Source organism: Coregonus clupeaformis, chromosome 24 (assembly GCF_020615455.1).
Source record: "Coregonus clupeaformis isolate EN_2021a chromosome 24, ASM2061545v1, whole genome shotgun sequence".
NCBI lineage: Eukaryota > Metazoa > Chordata > Actinopteri > Salmoniformes > Salmonidae > Coregonus > Coregonus clupeaformis.
Genome location: NC_059215.1, coordinates 24384616 through 24405925, shown reverse-complemented (window position 1 = coordinate 24405925; position 21310 = coordinate 24384616). Strand labels below are relative to the sequence as shown.

Sequence of the window (21310 nt, the reverse complement as noted above, 5' to 3'; positions counted from 1 at the left end):
TTGTTGATTGCATTAGGTCTTCACACCCCTTAGTTAATACTTTTGCCAGCAATGTAGCTCAGTTGGTAGAGCATGGCGTTTGCAACGCCAGGGTTGTGGGTTCGATTCCCACGGGGGGCCAGTATGAAAAAAATTATGTATGCACTCACTTAACTGTAAGTCGCTCTGGATAAGAGCGTCTGCTAAATGACTAAAATGTAAATGTAAATAATTTTGGATAAGGCTCCACCAACTTTCCACAACTCTTGGGGCAACATCTATCCATTGTTCTTGGCAAAATTGCTCAAGCTCAGTCAAGTTGGTTGGGGATCATTAATGGACAGCAATATTAAAGTATTGTCTCTGATTGTCATGCAGATCTAAGTCAGGGCTGAGATTACACCACTCAGAAACACTGAACACCTTGTGGAAAGCCATTATGGTGCATCTTTGGACTTATAATTTGGATAATTGTCACCCTGAAAAATACATCTCTATCCCAGTGTAAGGTCTTCAGAAGACTAAAGGCATGCTTTCATCTGTGCTTTGCCCCTTTCACAAAACTCCCAAGTCCCTGCCGGTAACAAGCATACCCATATTAACATGATGATGCCGACACAATTCATGAAATATATGAAAGGTTCACTCTGATGTTGTTGTTTTTTTTATTTGCCCCAAACCTAAAGTTTTGCATTTATGAAAAAAAGTACATTTGTTTGCCATATTCTCTTACAGTATTCCTTAATGGCCTTTTTGCAAACAGGAAGGATGATTTGGAATGGATTTTTTTAGCACATGCCACATACAGGCCAGTGATGTGGAATGAATGCAGTGTTGTTGATCCATCCACAGATTTCCACAACCCCCTAGAGTCGATGTACGCGGCCACATGGAAATCTAATTAGCATAATAAAAAAATCTCCATCAAAATCTGCCAGTTTAAGCTAGAGATATGTTGTTTTGCATGGGCTGCATCTCAATCCACTGCATCCGCCAATGTCGCCCTTCCGCATCTGCTGTGAAAGGTGGCAGAGCTAGATTGTGTTTGTCAGACCATGAGACATCCCGAAAATCTGTATTCTCGCGAAAACGTCTGTAGCATCCAAATGGTTTGACCGCTCTATGGAAAGATAACTCATGAACACTGTGTTATTCTCCGTTTTGCTCTACGACCCCCATAAGCATCATGGGACTCGTCTGAAGTCGGTACATCCGATCTGCCAACTTCGGTCTGTAGCGTCTGAACCGTTTGGGCTACACACTAATATGACCCCTCTATGGAAATGTCTCTCACGTACATGTTGGTTGTTTTGCTCTAGGACGCCCACAAGCCTAGTCTGAAGGTAGCCGGGTACCAATAATGTTTTATTATTTTTTAATATATATATGGAGATACAGTTGAAGTCGGAAATTTACATACACTTAGGTTGGAGTCATTAAAACTCGTTTTTCAACCACTCCACAAATTTCTTGTTAACAAACTATAGTTTTGGCAGGTTGGTTAGGACATCTACTTTGTGCATGACACAAGTAATTTTTCCAACAATTGTTTAAAGACAGATTGTTTCACTTAATCACAATTCCAGTGGGTCAGAAGTTTACATACACTAAATTGATTGTGCCTTTAAACAGCTTGGAAAATTCCAGAAAATGATGTCATGGCTTTAGAAGCTTCTGATAGGCTAATTGACATAATTTGAGTCAATTGGAGGTGTACCTGTGGATGAATTTCAAGGCCTACCTTCAAACTCAGTGCCTCTTTGCTTGACATCATGGGAAAATCAAAAGAAATCAGCCAAGACCTCAGAAAAACAATTGTAGACCTTCACAAGTCTATTTCATCCTTGGGAGCAATTTCCAAACGCCTGAAGGTACCACGTTAATCTGTACAAACAATAGTACGCAAGTATAAACACCATGGGACCACGCAGCCATCATACCGCTCAGGAAGGAGACGCGTTATGTCTCCTTGAGATTCTCCTCCTAGAGATTAATGTACGTTGGTGCGAAAAGTGCAAGTCAATCCCAGAACAACAGCAAAGGACCTTGTGAAGATGCTGGAGGAAAGAGGTACAAAAGTATCTATATCCACAGTTAAACGAGTCCTATATCGACATAAACTGAAAGGCCGCTCAGCAAGGAAGAAGCCATTGCTCCAAAACCGCCATATAAAAGCCAGAATACGGTTTGCAACTGCACATGGGGACAAAGATCGTACTTTTTGGAGAAATGTCCTCTGGTCTGATGAAACAAATATAGAACTGTTTGGCCATAATGACCATCATTATGTTTGGAGGAAAAAGGGGGTCGCTAGCAAGCCGAAGAACACCATCCCAACCGTGAAGCACGGGGGTTGCAGCATCATGCTGTGGGGGTGCTTTGCTGCAGGAGGGACTGGTGCACTTCACAAAATAGATGGCATCATGAGGAAGGAAAATGATGTGGATATATTGAAGCGACATCTCAAGACATCAGTCAGGAAGTTAAAGCTTGGTCGCAAATAGGTCTTCCAAATGGACAATGACCCCAAGCATACTTCCAAAGTTGTGCCAAAATGGCTTAAGGACAACAAAGTCAAGGTATTGGAGTGGCCATCACAAAGCCCTGACCTCAATTCTATAGAAAATGTGTGGGCAGAACTGAAAAAGCGTGTGCGAGCAAGGAGGCCTACAAACCTGACTCAGTTACACCAGCTCTGTCAGGAGGAATGGGCCAAAATTCACCCAACTTATTGTGGAAGGCTACCCGAAAAGTTTGACCCAAGTTAAACAATTTAAAGGCAACGCTACCAAATACTAATTGAGTGTATGTAAACTTGTGACCCACTGGGAATGTGATGAAAGAAATACATCTGAAATAAATAATTCTCTCTACTATTATTCTGACATTTCACATTCCTAACTGACCTAAGAGAGGGAATTTTTACTAGGATTAAATGTCAGGAATTGTGAAAAACTGAGTTTAAATGTATTTGGCTAAGGTGTATGTAAACTTCCGACTTCAACTGTAGAAGCTGTTATTCAATGTGTTTCTATGGGCTAACAGCAATAAGCCCAAATTCAATGTTATGTCAAATAAATAACAAATTATACCTTATGGGGTCCTAAAACTCAAAATCAAATAGCTAAATGATCCTTGGTATGACAATCTTAAAACAATTCAATATGTTAGCTTAGTAGTTTCCATTCTCTTCCTTACCGCAGTTATGAAGGACGGTCAGATCCTCTCAGTACCCAGGTGATACGATACACCATCAACAGCTTAATTACTATACTCAAAGGGTTATTCAGTGCATTGGAATGATTTCATAACCTTCCCCTGATCTGTCCCAGTCTACAAATTCATCCCTGACAAGTTTTTAAAGCACTTTCGTGGCTTTGAGGTTAAATCATTGTTTGACATTTACTATACATCTGAGGTACCTTAGAGACAGAAGTTATTCAAAAATTATGAAAACCATTACTTTTGCACACAGATGGACCCAATTAAAAGTAATTGTGTGATTTTTGTGTAGACCTATGCAATCAAGATATATTTTTTCCCCAAAAAAGTATATCATTTTTATTTTACTTTGAAAGTGTGGAGTAGGTTGTGTAGATCATTGGAGGGGGAAATCCCAATTCATTTTTATTTTTTTTCATTTAAGGGAGAAAATGTGACAGTGCAAAGGGTGTGTAGACTTTCACTAGGCACCACATTTGAGTTCACCTGAGTTGAGCCAGGTTCCCATTCCGCTCCCTACCCCCTTCCCCTACCCCTAGCTCCTTCAATGAGCAAAAATAGGAAAGGACCAGATGGGTATAAAGCAATATGGCAGAAGTTACATTGAATATTAATCATACAGTGCATTTAGAAAGTATTCAGACCCCTTCCCTTTTCCACATTTTGTTACCTTACAGCCTTATTCTAAACTGGATTAAATGATTATTTTCCCATCAATCTACACACAATAGCCCATAATAACAAAGCGAAAACAGATTTTGTAATTATTTTTGCAAATGTATTAAAAATAAAAAACAGAAACACCTTATTTACATAGGTATTCAGACCCTTTGCTATGAGACTCGAAATTGAGCTCAGGTGCATCCTGTTTCCATTTATCATCCTTGAGATGTTTTTACAACATGATTGGAGTCCACCTGTGGTAAATTCAATTGATTGGACATGATTTGGAAAGGCACACACCTGTCTATATAAGGTCCCACAGTTGACAGTGCATGTCAGAGCAAAAACCAAGCCATGAGGTCGAAGGAATTGGCCGTAGAGCTCCGAGACAGGACTGTGTCAAGGCACAGATCTGGGGAAGTGTACCAAAAAATGTCTGCAGCATTGAAGGTCCCCAAGAACACAGTGGCCTCCATTATTCTTAAATGGAAGAAGTTTGGAACCAACAAGACTCTTCCTAGAGCTGGCCGCCCGGCCAAACTGAGCAATCCGGGAAGAAGGGCCTTGGTCCTCTGTGGAGATGGGAGAACCTTCCAGAAGGACAACCATCTATGCAGCACACCACCAATCAGGCCTTTATTATAGAGTGACCAGACGGAAGCCACTCCTCAGTAAAAGGCACATGACCGCCCGCTTGGAGTTTTCCAAAAGGCACCTAAAGGACTCTCAGACCATGAGAAACAAGATTCTCTGGTCTGATGAAACCAAAGTTGAACTCTTCGGCCTGAATTCCAAGTGTCACGTCTGGAGGAAACGTGGCACCATCCCTACGGTGAAGCATGGTGGTGGCAGCATCATGCTGTGGGGATGTTTTTCAGCGGCAGGGACTGGGAGACTAGTCAAGATCGAGGCAAAGATGAACGGAGCAAAGTACAGAGAGATCCTTGATGAAAACCTGCTCCAGAGTGCTCAGGACCTCAGACTGGGGCGAAGGTTAATCTTCCAACAGGACAACGACCCTAAGCACACAGCCAAGACAATGCAGGAGTGGCTTCGGGACAAGTCTCTGAATGTCCTTGAGTGGCCCAGCCAGAGCACGGACTTGAACCCGATCAAACATCTCTGGAGAGACCTGAAAATAGCTGTGCAGTGACGCTCCCCATCCAACCTGACAGAGCTTGAGAGGATCTGCAGAGAAGAATGGGAGAATCCCCAAATACAGGTGTGCCAAGCTTGTAGCATCATACCCAAGAAGACTCTAGGCTGTAATTGCTGCCAAAGGTGCTTCAACAAAGTATTGAGTAAAGGGTCTGGGTTATTGTGTGTAGATTTATGAGGTGAAAAATACAATTTAATCCATTTTAGAATAAGGCTGTAACGTAACAAAGTGGAAAAAGTCAAGGGGTCTGAATCCTTTCCGAATGCACTGTATTACTCACACCTATCCAATCCCCTCAGATCTACAAAAAGCAAAGAGGTGGGGGCCAGGAGAAAAGGAGCGGGATGAGAATGGAAGCAGGTTTGGTGAGATTTGGAGGTACGTGACATGTGCCTGCTCCCTGAGGGCTGTGTGTACCTGAATGGGAGGGATGTCTGGTAGGCAGGGCAGGTTCTCTGGGTTGGTGACGGATGGGATGAGCTCGATGGCGCCCACTATGGGGCTGGCGGGGCCACGGTGGGCATGGGCGCTGGCCATGCTGGCACTGGTGGGACTGGTGGGGTTGGCTGGGGTCACATTGTGGAGAGAGGCCACTGGGAAGGGTCCAGCATGACCTGGGTTAGAATGCTACAGGGAGAGCGAGAGGGAGGGAGGAGGTCAAAAACTAGAGATTTACAACAGCATTGACTATTCATTATTGTTCAATTCTACCAGGTCTACGACGTGCTGAAAGGTAACTTTTGGAAGCATAATCACTAATCATGCCCATGCAACACAAAACACAACTACTATTTAAGTACAAGTAGAAAAAGTGCCAAACCCCTGTTAGATGTAACAAACGAAACCTGTGGTGGCTCATCTCAGAATCTATAGTCAGCTAAACACAAAAAGGTACCCATACATACACACTCAGTGAAAATCCTACTACAAAATGGCGACAGTAGTGCCAATCACTCACACCGGTTTCTGCATTAAACATATCTATTGTTTACTGTATTTGTTATTATTCTAAGGATATTGTCTTTCTGATCAATTTCCCTTTTGGGGAGTAATAAAGTATCTATACCTCAATTCATTACAACTATTTTTTTAATCCCCTCAGGGACATAATGTGAGTGGTGTAGTCTGACCTGTCTCTGCAGCTGGGGCTGCATCATTGGGGGGTACTGCTGACCGTTGGGCATGCGTGGCTGGGCGCTGGGGCTGGGCATGCGGCCCTGTCCCGGGGCGAGGCGCAGGTGGTGGGGGGGGTACATGAGGGGACCGCCGTTCATGGGGCCCCTCTGCTGGGCCTGCATGCTGATGAGGCGCGGGGGCTGGGGAGAGACCGTTAGACTTTTACATAAAATTGCATTGTAATTAACTAAATCCTTAGAGCAACAGATAATATTGATTACTATTATAGTTCCACTATGTTATGACTGTATAACTATTTTCTGTAAATAAAAAAGTGAACCTGGCTTGACAAATGTACTCCATCAATCAGTGATGTAATGGTCAAAAAATGATTGGTGAGTAAATTAACACTACCTATATTTTCAATGCATTTTTTCGCAATAGGTGGGTAAACGCTTGTGCAAAATAAAAAAGGTGCGTAAACAGTGTTTACGTATGTTTACCCTTCACTACACCACTGCTATCGATGGGAACAACGGTACCCTAAAATAATCAAAAAATGCTGTCCTCCTCAGTCTACCTGTTGCTGTACCATCGGAGGTCCACCCTGCCTGGGGTGCTGCTGGGACATTTGGGAAGCGATACGCATCTGCTCCTGGATCCTCTGTTGGTGCTGCTGTTGGTGCTGTTGTTGGTGCTGCTGCTGTTGTTGTTGCTGTTGTTTCTGCTGGGCGAAGGCTTGCTGCTGCATGTGCTGCAGGCGGAGCTGAGCCAGATTGATCTGCCCCGGGTGTTTTCCGTGGCCTGGGTGGCCATGGCCCGGGGAGATGGGTCCCACCATAATGTTGGGAGGGTGCTGAGCCTGGGGCATCTTCTCGATTACCAGGTTCCCTACAGTGGGAGGGGGAGAGAGGGGAGGCTAAGAGTAAGTGACTGAGTGTATGAAGATTCCCCTAGACCAAGGCTGTCAAACTTATTTTGCCCTGGAGGCCGAATTAGGTCAGGAGGGCCACACTGAAAATATGTTATATTTTCTAACTATCAGAATTTGAGAGAGAAAAACTGTCTTCTATCCATCGTTTCTTAAATTCGATGCTCCCTGACTGTCTAGCTTTCATTTCGGTGATTATTAACAAGCTGGACACAGTCAAGAAACTATGAATGTAGTTATCATTTCATTTCATTACCATTTCTACACAGTTTCGATTGGATTTAGACATTTCAAAGTATATTGAGTGCGTCCCCGTCCCCCATCTCCCTTTCTATTAAATGCTTTATACTGTACCATCGGTGACCAGAAACAGATGTCCTTGCATACTTCCCTGCATGTAGAGTAGTAAACCCCCAAAACCCCATCACAGTCATAGGGGGGTCCTCTCACCTAGGTTGACCACATTCTTGGCCCAGAATGTGGGGTCACAGAAGAAGCGAACAGAACCATTAGCCTGAGGCACTGGTTCCAGTCCAGCCTTCAGAACCTTGCGCAGCTGGTAGATGATCTGAAGAATGAAGATATTGGGATGTCGTTTGTAGGTACTATATAGACAATATACTATATACAGAGGATCGATTTAGGATAGGGCAACCGTCATAGCTTCCGTATATAATATAGTGCACTCTTTAGCCTTTCGTTGCGGAGAGCTTTTCCCTGAGTGTGTGTGTGTGTTTATCTGTACTCCGTACCAGCCTCTTGCTGTAAAGCAGCGCGGTGCTGCTGCCGCTGTTAATGGCAGAGTGGGTGAAGTTGAGCACGTGGAGGATCTGCCTGGCCAGGTTAGCGATGTCTGTCTGCTGGGAAAACAGCTTCATGCTCCTCTCCTTAGTCACACTCTGGAGGACCAAGGGACAAACGGTTGGGAGAAACCTTACATTTTAGTCAATTAGCAGACACTCTTATCCAGAGCGAATTACAGGAACAATTATGTTTAAGTGCCTTGGACAAGGGCACCAACTGATTTCAGTCTGTTCGGGGATTCGAACCAGTGACCTTTCGGTTACGGGCCTAAAACTCATTACTGCTAGGCTACCTGCAGCCCACTAGGCTACCTGCCACTACCAACAGGCAACCACCTATGTAATTACTATGTAATTAGGGTCAAGCATAACCCCTTTTTTATTCAATTAAAACGGTATCCAAGTAACATCACAGAATAAACTTCCCATCATCTGGCAATGTAGGAGCGAGATTAAGTTCATAGTGATTTATTAGTATTCATGTTTCTCAATATATACAGTACTAGTCAAAAGTTTGGACGCACCTACTCATTCAAGGGTTTTTCTTTATTTTTACTATTTTCTATAATAATATAATATGCCATTTAGCAGACGCTTTTATCCAAAGCGACTTACAGTCATGTGTGCATACATTTTTACGTATGGGTGGTCCCGGGGATCGAACCCACTACCCTGGCGTTACAAGCGCCATGCTCTACCAATTGAGCTACAGAGGACCACGTTCTACATTGTAGAATAATAGTGAAGACATCAAAACTATGAAATAACACATATGGAATCATGTAGTAACCAAAAAAGTGTTAAACAAATCAAAATATATTTTATATTTGAGATTCTTCAAAGTAGCCACCCTTTGCCTTGACAGCTTTGCACACTCTTGGCATTCTCTCAACCAGCTTCACCTGGAATGCTTTTCCAACAGTCTTGAAGGAGTTCCCACAGATCTTTAACACTCTGCGGTCCAACTCATCCCAAACCATCTTAATTGGGTTGAGGTCGGATGATTGTGGAGGCCAGGTCATCTGATGCAGCACTCCATTACTCTCCTTCTTGGTCAAATAGCCCTTACACAGCCTGGAGGTGTGTTGGGTCATTGTCTTGTTGAAAAACAAAATGATAGTCCCACTAAGCCCAAACCAGACGGGATTGCGTATCACTGCAGATTGCGTATCACATGCTGGTTAATTGTGCCTTGAATTCTAAATAAATCACTGACAGTGTCACCAGCAAAGCACCCCCACACCACCTCCTCCATGCTTCACGGTGGGAACCACACATGCGGAAATCATCCATTCACCTACTCCGCGTCTCACAAAGACACAGCGGTTGGAACCAAAAATCTCAAATTTGGACTCATCAGACCAAAGGACAGATTTCCACCGGTCTAATGTCCATTGCTCGTGTTTCTTGGCCCAAGCAAGTCTCTTCTTCTTATTGGTGTCCTTTAGTAGTGGTTTCTTTGCAGCAATTCGACAATGAAGGCCTGATTCACGCAGACTCCTCTGAACAGTTGATGTTGAGATGTCTGTTACTTGAACTCTGTGAAGCATTTATTTGGGCTGCAATTTCTGAGTCTGGTAACTCTAATGAACTTATCCTCTGCAGCAGAAGTAACTCTGGGTCTTCCATTCCTGTGGCGGTCCTCATGAGAGCCAGTTTCATCACAGCGCTTGATGGTTTTTGCGACTGCACTTGAAGAAACGTTCAAAGTTCTTGACATTTTCCGTATTGACTGACCTTCATGTCTTAAAGTAATGATGGACTGTCGTTTCTCTTTGCTTATTTGAGCTGTTCTTTTACCAAATAGGGCTCTCTTCTGTATACCACCCCTACCTTGTCACAACACAAATGATTGGCTAAAACGCATTAATTCCACAAATGTACTTTTAACAAGGCACACCTGTTAATTGAAATTCATTCCAGGTGACTACCTCATGAAGCTGGTTGAGAGAATGCCAAGAGTGTGCAAAGCTGTTATCAAGGCAAAGGGTGGCTACTTTGAAGAAACTAAAATATAAAATATATTTGGATTTGTTTAACACTTTTGGTTACTACATGATTCCATATGTGTTATTTCATAGTTTTGATGTCTTCACTATTATTCTACAACATAGAAAATAGTAAAAATAAAGAAAAACCCTGGAATGAGTAGGTTTGTCCAAACTTTTGACTGGTACTGTAGGCCTAGATACAGTTCATTAGTATATGCTGATAAAAACACTGAAGGCCTGTTTCCCGAACCCTAGATTAAAAACCTTAATTGAAAGTGTGTTTGAGTCCAGGACTAGGCATAATCTGGCTCTAGGAAAATGGGCCTGAGAGCATAAATCTTCTAAATTCAAAGGGTTCTGAAGAGAAGTTTAAATACATTCCTTGCATAGGTTTCATAATGGCCTTACCTCAAGCTGCTGCAGTAAACACTTGCCCTTCTTGTTGATTTCGTTGATAAGAGTGAACACGGCTATCTTGATCTCATGCTCCACCTTCCTATGGGTCTCAGTAACTTCCTTTAGCCTGGATGGAAACGGGGACACACAGTCACTCAAACTACAAACACACTAATAAACAATAAAATAGCACTTTGAGAAAATTGTGCAACTTCCAGCATACGTTTACTGTGAACACTGGGGCTGTACCCGCTTTAAGTTACAGTTTTAATAGTGGCCAAGTAGGCTACTGTGGCTATTTGATCATAATGTAGGCCTACCAGAGTGGCCTACCATAAAAAACAATGGAGAAAATGCATCTCATAACATTTGAACATGGATATAGCTGTTCTATCATTCAGCCTACAGTAGCAGCCAATGTGTGATGTTCAATGTAGACCTACAATCAAATCAAATGTTATGTCACATGCGCCGAATACAACAGGTGTAGACCTTACAGTGAAATGCTTACTTACAAGCCCTTAACCAACAATGCAGTTTTAAGAAAAATAAGTGTTAAGTAGAAAATTGATAACTAAAAAATAAAAATAAGAGCTGCAGTAAAATAACATAAGAGCTGCAGTAAAATAACAGTAGAGAGGCTATATACAGGGGGTACCGGTACAGAGTCAATGTGCGGGGGCACAGGTTAGTCGAGGTAATATGTACATGTAGGTAGAGTTAAAGTGACTATGCATAGATAATGAACAGAGAGTAGCAGCAGCGTAAAAAAGGGGGTGGGGGGAGGAACAATGTAAATAGTCGGGGTAGCCATTTGATTAGCTGTTCAGGAGTCTTAAGGCTTGGGGGTAGAAGCTATTAAGAAGCCTTTGGACCTCGACTTGGCGCTCCGGTACCGCTTGCCGTGCGGTAGCAGAGAGAACAATCTATGACTAGGGTGGCTGGAGTCTTTGACAATGTTTAGGGCCTTCCTCTGACACCGCCTGGTATAGAGGTCCTTGATGGCAGGAAGCTTGGCCACAGTGATGTATTGGGCCGTACGCACTACCCTCTGTAGTGCTTTGCGGTCGGAGGCAGAGCAGTTGCCATACCAGGCAGTGATGCAACCAGTCAGGATGCTCTCGATGGTGCAGCTGTATTACTTTTTGAGGATCTGAGGACCCATGCCAAATCTTTTCAGTCTCCTGAGGGGGAATAGGCTTTGTCGTGCCCTCTTCATGACTGTCTTGGTGTGTTTGGACCATGATAGTTTGCTGGTGATGTAGACACCAAGGAACTTGAAGCTCTCAACCTGCTCCACTACAGCCCCGTCGATGAGAATGGGGGCGTGCTCGGTCCTCTTCTTTTTCCTGTAGTCCACAATCATCTCATTTGTCTTGATCACGTTGAGGGAGAGGTTGTTATCCTGGCACCACACGGCCAGGTCTGACCTCCTCCCTATAAGCTGTCTCATCGTTATCGGTGATCAGGCCTACCACTGTTGTGTCGTCGGCAAACATAATGATGGCGTTGGAGTCGTGCCTGGCCATGCAGTCATGGGTGAACAGGGAGGACAGGAGGGGACTGAGCACGCTCCCCTGAGGATGAGACTTTTGAAAAAAAACATGCAAGGCTTGACAACCTGTTTATCCACTTGTCTTTCAGACAATGAGGTGACTGAAAATCTTGTTGTGTTGTTTGATGAAAGAAACCACTATACAAAATAAAATGCATTATTATTCCCATACCATTATTACAGAGAATCAGACAAATTATACTATCCTCTGCCTATTGGCTACTTAGCTTTTTCAAGCCTGCCTCAAAATACAACACTACCCCTTTAAGACAAAAGAAAGCTCTTTACCAGACTCACTTTTCAAAGATGTCTAGACATGTACACGTTTTGTGCTCTTGTAGGAAGCAAAAACTCCCCTATTGCTGACCACAAATTATCTATAACTGGGCTAATAACTCACTAACTAGCAAAGGACATGAACAAAATGTGCACACGGGCCTACATACCGCTCATGCTGTAAACACAGTTCAGTTCAAAGTAAATGGCACAGCTCCATTTATGGTAATGATCTATTTGCATATAGGCCTACTGCAGCTCTGATCGGTTATACCACACCGGTCTGTGTAGAGTACGGGCTGAGTCGTTCATGTTAATGCAATAGAATCCTACTCCGATGCGTTCTGCCTACAACAAAATATCTTGCATAGTTAGTTTTGCATACTAACATAGTTAGTTTTATTTAGGTATGTTGTATTGAAAGTGGCTAATATTGCGTTGATTCGTTCACAATTCCACAGTAAAGGGAAACTAACATGGAAAACTCTAGAAAGTTAAGTGAAATTGAATCTCGTGCTTCTCTCCGTTGGCTGGCAGTCCCGGGGGAGCTGCGCAGCAGTCTCGGGGCTACTGCGCACCCGCGCGCAGCTTGAGGGGACATTGTCCTCAACCCATTAACAAACCTGTATGAAATCGCTGTAGGGTGAAATGGCCCCAAGACACTGATCTTGGGTCAGTTTAGCATTTGCCCCACTGTGGTTAAGATTAGGATTGGGGGACAGGAAGCTGGTTCCAGATTTGTACCTAGAAGAAAGTTCCCCCTGCAGCTATGAAGTCGCATTACAAGACTTTCACAGAAGAGATGGGAATGCTGCTGTACCTGCTTGTCACGTGAGAGTGTGAGTAGTGGACGTAGGTCTTTTTCTCCTGCAGTTTGGCCATGTGTGTCTCGATGAAGCCTTTCTGGTTCTGGAAGGCCTCCTCCAGAAATTGGTACCTGAGAGAGGAGAAACTTTGTTCAGCAAAGAACACTAGGGCTTAGATCACTGGACGAGATTGCTGCTTTTCTCATTGTGCCGATCCTCATTGGAGATACACTACCGTTAAAAAGTTAGGGGTCACTTAGAAATGTCCTTGTTTTCAAAAGAAAAGCAAATTTTTTGTCCATTAAAATAACACCAAATTGGTCAGAAATACAGTGTAGACATTGTTAATGTTGTAAATGGCTATTGTAGCTGGAAATTGCTGATTTTGAATGGCATATCTACATAGGCGTACAGAGGACCATTTTCAGCAACGATCAGTCCTGTGTTCCAATGGCACGTTGTGTTTGCTAATCCAAGTTTATCAAAGGGGTAATTGATCATTAGAAAACCCTTTTGCAATTATGTTAGCACAGCTGAAAACTGTTGTGCTGATTAAAGAAGCAATAAAACTGGCCTTCTTGAGACTAGTTGAGTATCTGGAGCATCAGCAATTGTGGGTTCGATTACAGGCTCAAAATGGCCAGAAACAAAGAACTTTCTTCAGAAACTCCTCAGTCTATTCTTGTTCTGAGAAATGAAGGCTATTCCATGCGAGAAATTGCCAAGAAACTGAAGATCTCGTACAACGCTGTGTACTACTCCCTTCACAGAACAGTGCAAACTGGCTCTAACCAGAATAGAAAGAGGAATGGGAGGCCCCGGTGCACAACTGAGCAAGAGGACAAATACATTAGTGTCTAGTTTGAGAAACAGACGCCTCACAGGTCCTCAACAGGCAGCTTCATTAAATAGTACCCGCAAAACAAAATAGTACCCGAGGCGACTCCGGGATGCTGACCTTCTAGGCAGAGTTGCAAAGAAAAATACATATCTCAGACTTAATATTTTCTTTTTATTGGCCAGTCTGAGATATGGCATCCCGGAGTCGCCTCTTCACTGTTGACGTTGAGACTGGTGTTTGGCAATTTCTCGCATGGAATAGCCTTCATTTCTCAGAACAAGAATAGACTGATGAGTTTTAGAAGGAAGTTCTTTGTTTCTGGCCATTTTGACCCTGTAATCGAACCCACAATTGCTGATGCTCCAGATACTCAACTAGTCTCAAGAAGGCCAGTTTTATTGCTTCTTTAAATCAGCACAACAGTTTTCAGCTGTGCTAACATAATTGCAAAAGGGTTTTCTAATGATCAATTAGCCTTTTAAAATGATAAACTTGGATTAGCAAACACAATGTGCCATTGGAACACAGGACTGATGGTTGCTGATAATGGGCCTCTGTACGCCTATGAAGATATTCCATTAAAAACAGCCGTTTCCAGCTAAAATAGCAATTTACAACATTAACAATGTCTACACTGTATTTCTGATCAATTTGATGTTATTTTAATGGACAAAAAAATTGCTTTTCTTTCAAAAACAAGGACATTTCTAAGTGACCCCTAACTTTTTAACGGTAGTGTATGTGAATGTAACACAAAACCAAATGCATTACCATCCACCACCACCGACCAGTATCCACTACAGATTTAGATGCCCTATTCTAAAGATCATTCCTGTGTTGTCTATGCACTGCATGTCTTACCTGTGCTCCTTGTGCTCCAGCAGTTGGCAGTCCCGACAGGTGAGTGTGTCACAGGTTTCACAAAAGAGTTTCAGGGGCTCCTGTTTGTGGACGGGACAGAACACAGGTCTCTGACCCGACGCACCTACAGACTCTACAGAGACCGAGAGAAACAAACGAAAGAATGAAAGAATATGAAATATGGTGAGTGGAAAAAAAGTGAAAGAAAGTGTGAGAGAAAGAATAGAAGCAAGAGAGAGATACATAAATTAATGCTTCAGAAAAGTCTGATAGAACCACAATATAGTACTGCATGTCAGTGATTCTGCAGCACGGTTGCCATGGCAACAGCAAATCAGCTATGAAGTTAGGAGGCCTGGAAAAACTACACCGTGCTATGAGACAGCAAATGCCTACCCCAGAGCCTCCTCCTTGCAAATAGAAAGCGCTGGCCTACACATGCAACTATGTCAAATTGTCACTTGATATTCCAGGGTACACATTTCATATTGTGTTTAGGTTTGTAGGGCAGTTTACCCTCAGAGACGTCTTCTTTCTTGCGGATCTTGTGGTCCTTGGTGATTTTGACCCTCTGGTGAGCCTCAATGCAGGTCTTGCACAACCACTCTCCACATTCTGCACAGAACCCTATGGTATCTGCGTTGTCCTCACAACTGGTGCACATCTGAATGAGACAAAACACATGTCCCCACTTACACTTAGACACATACTTAGGCTAGGCTACATGCTGCTGATAAAAGGGGAGCTTGTAATAAATCAACCATCCAATTGAATGTAACTGGATTGTGTTATCAATTGTGGTATACCTGTGCAGATTTTTCATCTGAAGTGTTGGAGGCCTCGGTAGTGTCCTTGACAAAGTAGTTGTCAATGATGTCACTCTGTTTGCAGTCTTGACAACAAACTATGCACCGCATCACATTCACTAGAGTAGACAGAGGAAAGATATGAGAGAGAAGCACTGGTTAGGCCTATAGCCTAAGAAGGGGTGAAATTGCCAAAGAAAACATTTGAAATCAGCAAAAAAACAGCATTTTCTCACTAATTGTTTTCATACAGATACTACATAGGTCAGAGGCTATTCAAAAAGCCTATATAGAAAAGAGATGGATGCAAATCATCAAACAGATTAGGCATCACAAGCTGGTTCAACTACATTTTTGAATGATCATTTGTCCCTCCACATGTTCTCAGCTTGTCACAAACACAATGCATTTTTTTTTATGAAGATGAGTTTGATTGTATCTACAGTCTGAACTGTATGGAAAGACTGGTTTCTGGGTAGCCTTGTTTGAGAAAGGTCAGCCATGTCAGTTTTTTACCATTTACCATTGGTTGGTACTTAAACTTAGTAATAATAAAGATGTTACAATTGAATTGGTAAGTACCATATGAATAGCGGACTATGAAATACATTATTTTTACATTTTAGTAATTTAGCAGACGCTCTTATCCAGAGCGACTTACAGTTAGTGAGTTTATTATTTTTTTATTTTTATACTGGCCCCCCATGGGAATCGAACCCACAACCCTGGCGTTGCAAACGCCATGCTCTCCCAACTGAGCTACACAGGACCTATAGGGCCTAAGTAGGTGGGTGCTACATATTGGTGGTAGATTAAAAAAATATATATATATATATATATATATTTATTTAAAAAAAAAAAGTATTTAATTAGGCAAGTCAGTTAAGAACAAATTCTTCATTACAATGACGGCCTACACCGGCCAAACCCGGACGACGCTGGGCCAATTGCGCGCCGCCCTATGGGACTCCCAATCCCGACCGGTTGATGAGGCAGTTTCCCTTTGAGGGTTGGGAAAAGAGTTATATAAATCCATTAAATTATTATTATTTATTCTGATTCACCCCAATATTTCCTATTATTTTCAAGTTTTCTGAATAATGAGGTAGCTATGCTCATGCAAGATATGTAAATCAGTGAGCTATATCATAAGTGGGCAATGATATGCATGTTGAAAATACATAACCCTAAATGTTGAATACATAATCCTTAACTACTCCACACTTAACTCCTCTCAACTCCCTTAAACCCATCAATTAAATCCCCTGTACATCACTGGATGCAGCACAAACCAGCTCAGACCGGTTTGAGCCAGTATATACTGGCTCGGGCTGCACACAGCCGGTTTGTGTAAGCCCCAGCTGCAGGGGGCTGTGAGTGATTGGCTGTGAGTGCAGCTGGAGAGGGTTTGTGAGACCACACCACCAAGGCTGATCTGATCTGCCACTGCAGCTGTGACACTTTCAACTGCGGCAAGTCAGGGAGCATGCACACAGACATTGCAGTGCACACAAACATTGTATCCAAATGCAAAATCTATTTCATGGTTGGTTATTGTTACATTATACTGTTTATATGACCTAAATAACAGGTGAGGCAGAATTTCATGCATGAATGTCTGAAATTGTAACATGGCTATCAGACTAGGGGAAAACTAAGACAGCCAACATTAAATAGGCATAGCCTAATTTTGTGGCACCGGTTTTAGTAGCCTATATGTGGATGACACTGACAATTTTGTACCATTAGTCCACATGTTTGTTTATTCAATGGTTAGGCCCTCCAGCTACAGTTAGGCTTACTGGTCTACATGAAATCTAAACCACAAATGCCACATTCACATAAGCGATTTATGAGGGCAAGGCAAATAACCCCAAATATAATGTTGTATGATTGGCCTAACACTTAATTTGTAAATAAACAATGTATAGCTTCAAAATATTTTTAAAACCATGATATCGATCTCATGAACTGCAATTCCTTGCATCCATAGTTCAATCGTTGAATTTGAGTTTCCCCCAACCCAATCCCTCAGCTGTAGGTAGGCTATACCAAACCAAGTGGCGATTTTGTTCTTTTTTGTAGACTTTGCACACATAAATAAATATATGATGGCATTGTAAACAGTTAGGCCTAAGTCTACTGCTCTTATTTAGGCTTCTGTATTTATGTTTTGCATTGAATTCATCCGATCTTAGCCATGTTGATAAGACAAAGTGGGTCTTAATAATAAAAAAATAAAAAGCACAGCCCTTGGGTAGTTCTGACCACAGTGCCCAAAATGCCATCGGCATTGAATAGGCAAGGCGTAGCCTGGTCCCATTTCAGTTTGGGTGTATTTTTTAAAAACATTTTATTTAACCTTTATTTAACTAGGCAAGTCAGTTAAGAACAAATTCTTATTTACAATGACGGCCTACACCGGCCTAACCCGGACGACGCTGGGCAAATTGTGCGCTGCCCTATGGGACTCCCAATCACGACCGGTTGTGATACAGCCTGGAATCGAACCAGGGGGTCTGTAGTGACGCCTCAAGCACTGAGATGCAGTGCCTTAGACCGCTGCGCCACTCGGGAGTGTATAGCCAACCACTATGGTAATTGTCAATGCCAAAACTTTGGTACGTCAATGACCATAGGGGTTGGCTGCAATACGCACAAACAGATCTAGGAGGACCAGACTAGGCTAGGTGGAGGCTGAAGTGTCATAATGGCATCTTCCAGAACGCAACGGGTGCTGACAAGCAGAAAGGGTAGTGTTCCTGGGCCATTATCAAGTGTCCACCAATAGAAGGTGAAGAACTAGGTCACAACTAAAATGGGAAACATTTTACCTTGATTTCATGCCAGAAATAATGCTGGAATTATGTGTTCTTGGTTGCCCATGATCTTAACCTAGGCCTTAATAACTTACCCATAAAATGTCTGTAAATGAGTTCTGAATGTCAATAGTTAGCCTAGGGTTAATGTATCAAGAACGGGTTTACTAGAATTGACCATTGATAGAGTAAAAGTAAATAGTAATCCAAAGTCTTGCCTAGTCAGAAATGGGCCTAATCATTATTGCAAGCTGGAAAAAGTTGGTTGGTTGACTTCTTTGGACATAACTGTCTATGTGAATCAAATCTGAACTGGAAAAATCTGCTAAATGACTTGAATTAGTATAGCTGGAAAACATATGATTTCTTCCCAGCAAGCAACCAAGAGCACAATGTTTCATCAGTCATTTGATTTGTCAATGGCGTTATAGGCCTATATCTTTAAGGTCCAATCTCACATGGATGTCCTCTCACATTGTTTGGCCTACTCCACATGGATCAATTTGAGAAATGGATCATTGCATCTTTCCCATATCAACCGCAGACAGACCCATAGCCGGGTAGGTTATTTGGTTGCCATAGTGGTGGGCTCAAAGAGCCCCTCAGACTTGAAGATCTGAGATTTATCATTTGAACGTCCTTTGACAGAAAACAAGCTCTTTTCCATATCCACCGATCTTCCAACATTTTTACTCCTGGAAGCCTTGCTAACAGAAGTAAAACAAAATGTGTGTTCTGTCTGAAGACATGCACAAACTTATAACAATCACGTCACCCGGTCCCAAAGCCACACCATAACAGAATTTTGGGGGCTTACCAAATATGAATGTGGCTTGTCTTTATGTGGGCATAGTAGTTCTGGTGTAATTGTCATGCAAGGATAATGCTCTATGGATGGACAAACTTCCCACCTTGAGGAAGGATGGAGAAACTGAATTTTGGGTCTTAGGCCAAGGCTCTTTACAGATAAGACAAACTGAAAATAATTATACCGTGGGGCACGTGATATTCAATATGAATACTCTTCTGGCATAGACCTATCAGGCCCAGGGGCTGTTGACTATTCAGTATGCTATGTTGCACTCCCATTATTAGCTAGGTTAGGCCCAATGTGAATGAATCATTATTGTAATGAGTCACAATGTGAGTAATATATCTATCTCCATATGACATCTAGTAATTAGTGAAAAACAATATTATCCTGAAACTTTCCATCAAGTCGATTTATTTGCATGTCATTACGCTTGCTGACCATTGGGCTGCTGCCTGGTACTCAATGGTTATACACAATTGCTGGTACAAATAATCTATGACCACTTCAATCAAGTAGGCTACACTCACCTTTGCCCAATATTGGACTAAAGGAGCCTAACGTTACTCCTTAGTCCAAGGACCTTGCATGTTCTGTTTAAAGGGCGAATTTGATCTGGAAGCCAAAACAGACAAATACTCAATCTTAACGTGCATCGATTCTCAATTGCGGTACGGTTCTAGGAACATAACATTCTTTACTTTCATATAAAATATTTTCACAAATGCAAAATACACACTTACTGTACACGGTTTTAACACAGTTGCAGCCGACAGTATTTTTCAGTGACAACACGTTTGTGGCATCCGTCTTCCGTTTACACACAGGTGTTCGGAGATGCAGATAGCTAGATAATTAGCACAGGTAGTCAGTCCACTCTGTTTTCCGTAAACAAGCGCTGTAACATGGAAATATGGCCGTGTGGGAACCCTAACCCTATAAAAAGGTGTGTTATTATTATTTATCGCCGATATGGAAGATAAAGTCCTTATACTTTCAAAACCGTGTCGCAAGTGATGTGTGTTAATGTTAAGACCGATCGTCGCGACTCTTGACCTAACTCCCCACTACAGAAGACGCCTTCGTCCAATGACTGTAATGTGATGGAACTGAGAGTCATGATCAAGGGCTACACTCACCTATGTGGGTGTCTGGCTGACAAAACTCCCCCCTACAGAAGAAGCCTTCGTCCAATGACTAATGTGATGGAACTGAGAGTCATGATCAAGGGCTACACTCACCTATGTGGGTGTCTGGCTGTCCGTTCGGCCCGGGCACCTGTACGGTAACTTGTCGCTCTGGCTGGGGGATACATTTCAAGCAAAATGAATGAAGACACGGTAAGAGTTTGGGTTCACAGTCACGGGTCTGGAGACTTTGTTTACACACAGCGCACGTATCCATAAGGTTTATTGGGGTGACGGGGTTGGCTGGTGGAACCGTCGGCGGTGGAGACATTTCTGTTGTGAATGCTAGTGAGGTTCCAGCAATGTCCCCAGCACCCGAGGACTCGGTTGTACCCCCATTGGTGTTCCCAACTGGACTGCTGCTAGTGCTGCCTTCCCCCCCTGCGCCCGCGCTGTTGCTGCTAGCGTCCCCTCCTCCGCTAACGTTAGCGTGTGTAGACATCTGAGAAACATTATCTTGGGATTGTAAATCCTCTCCTTCTTTCGAATCGGGCTCTATGACAATCACCGAATTCACATCTTTCAATTCGGGGTCTCCGCTATCCTCTCCCCGAGGTTCTGAATCTAATTTGGAAGCGCTCTCGATATCCTCTTCGCCTTTGTTGTCCGCCATCTTCCTTCCTCTTTGAACCGGGAGAGGCTATAGGGACACGCCTGGTGCCCAAATTGATGACGCAGCTGAGAATCGAGTGTGGAGACGAATGGATTCGGTTCAGTCAGTCGTCCTGATAAGCCCTTACCAGCTAGTTTATGTTGGCTGGCTAGCTAGCAACAACAGCAGCATGGCGCAAGTTACAACTTGTTAAAGAAAGCGAGGTTTATTTCGATGGGCGAGGGAGAAATAACTTGTAGTATTGGTCACCATCTTCAATTTGTTCCATCCCACTTCATTTTATTTCGAGTAGGATAGCAGCCTACAGGATAAATAACTTGTAATATTGGTAGTAACCACTTGGATGTCACTAATACATTATACACTGCTCAATCGGAAGAGTATACGCTGCAACACAACACCGGGCACAGTGTCCTTCGTTCCTGTTTGCCGCAGGAGAGAGAAGTAGCTAGATAGTGTGTAGATAATATCAGGC

The 21310-nt window shown here is 42.8% G+C and overlaps 1 protein-coding gene across 5 annotated transcripts in view; it reads right to left on the bottom strand.

Annotated features, from left to right (window-relative positions):
- The window catches only part of LOC121538409 (E3 ubiquitin-protein ligase TRIM33-like), a 28580-nt gene extending 7629 nt beyond the window's left edge, over positions 1 to 20951 (bottom strand). The window contains exons 1-12 of one of the 5 annotated variants that reach the window (XM_045207095.1): positions 20277 to 20951; positions 15406 to 15524; positions 15116 to 15263; positions 14600 to 14732; positions 12912 to 13028; positions 10273 to 10387; positions 7823 to 7969; positions 7521 to 7638; positions 6720 to 7033; positions 6154 to 6339; positions 5844 to 5900; positions 5441 to 5650 (exon numbers count right to left, since the gene is read on the bottom strand). In XM_045207095.1, the coding sequence (XP_045063030.1) occupies positions 5441 to 5650; positions 5844 to 5900; positions 6154 to 6339; positions 6720 to 7033; positions 7521 to 7638; positions 7823 to 7969; positions 10273 to 10387; positions 12912 to 13028; positions 14600 to 14732; positions 15116 to 15263; positions 15406 to 15524; positions 20277 to 20835 (2223 nt within the window). In that variant the 5' untranslated portion in view covers positions 20836 to 20951. Of the gene's footprint in view, positions 1 to 5440; positions 5651 to 5843; positions 5901 to 6153; positions 6340 to 6719; positions 7034 to 7520; positions 7639 to 7822; positions 7970 to 10272; positions 10388 to 12911; positions 13029 to 14599; positions 14733 to 15115; positions 15264 to 15405; positions 15525 to 19565; positions 19636 to 20276 lie in introns of those variants that run through there. The other 4 variants (XM_045207096.1, XM_045207098.1, XM_045207097.1 and 1 more) reach the window with 4 other exon arrangements.
- Positions 20952 to 21310: the final 359 nt, after the last annotated feature.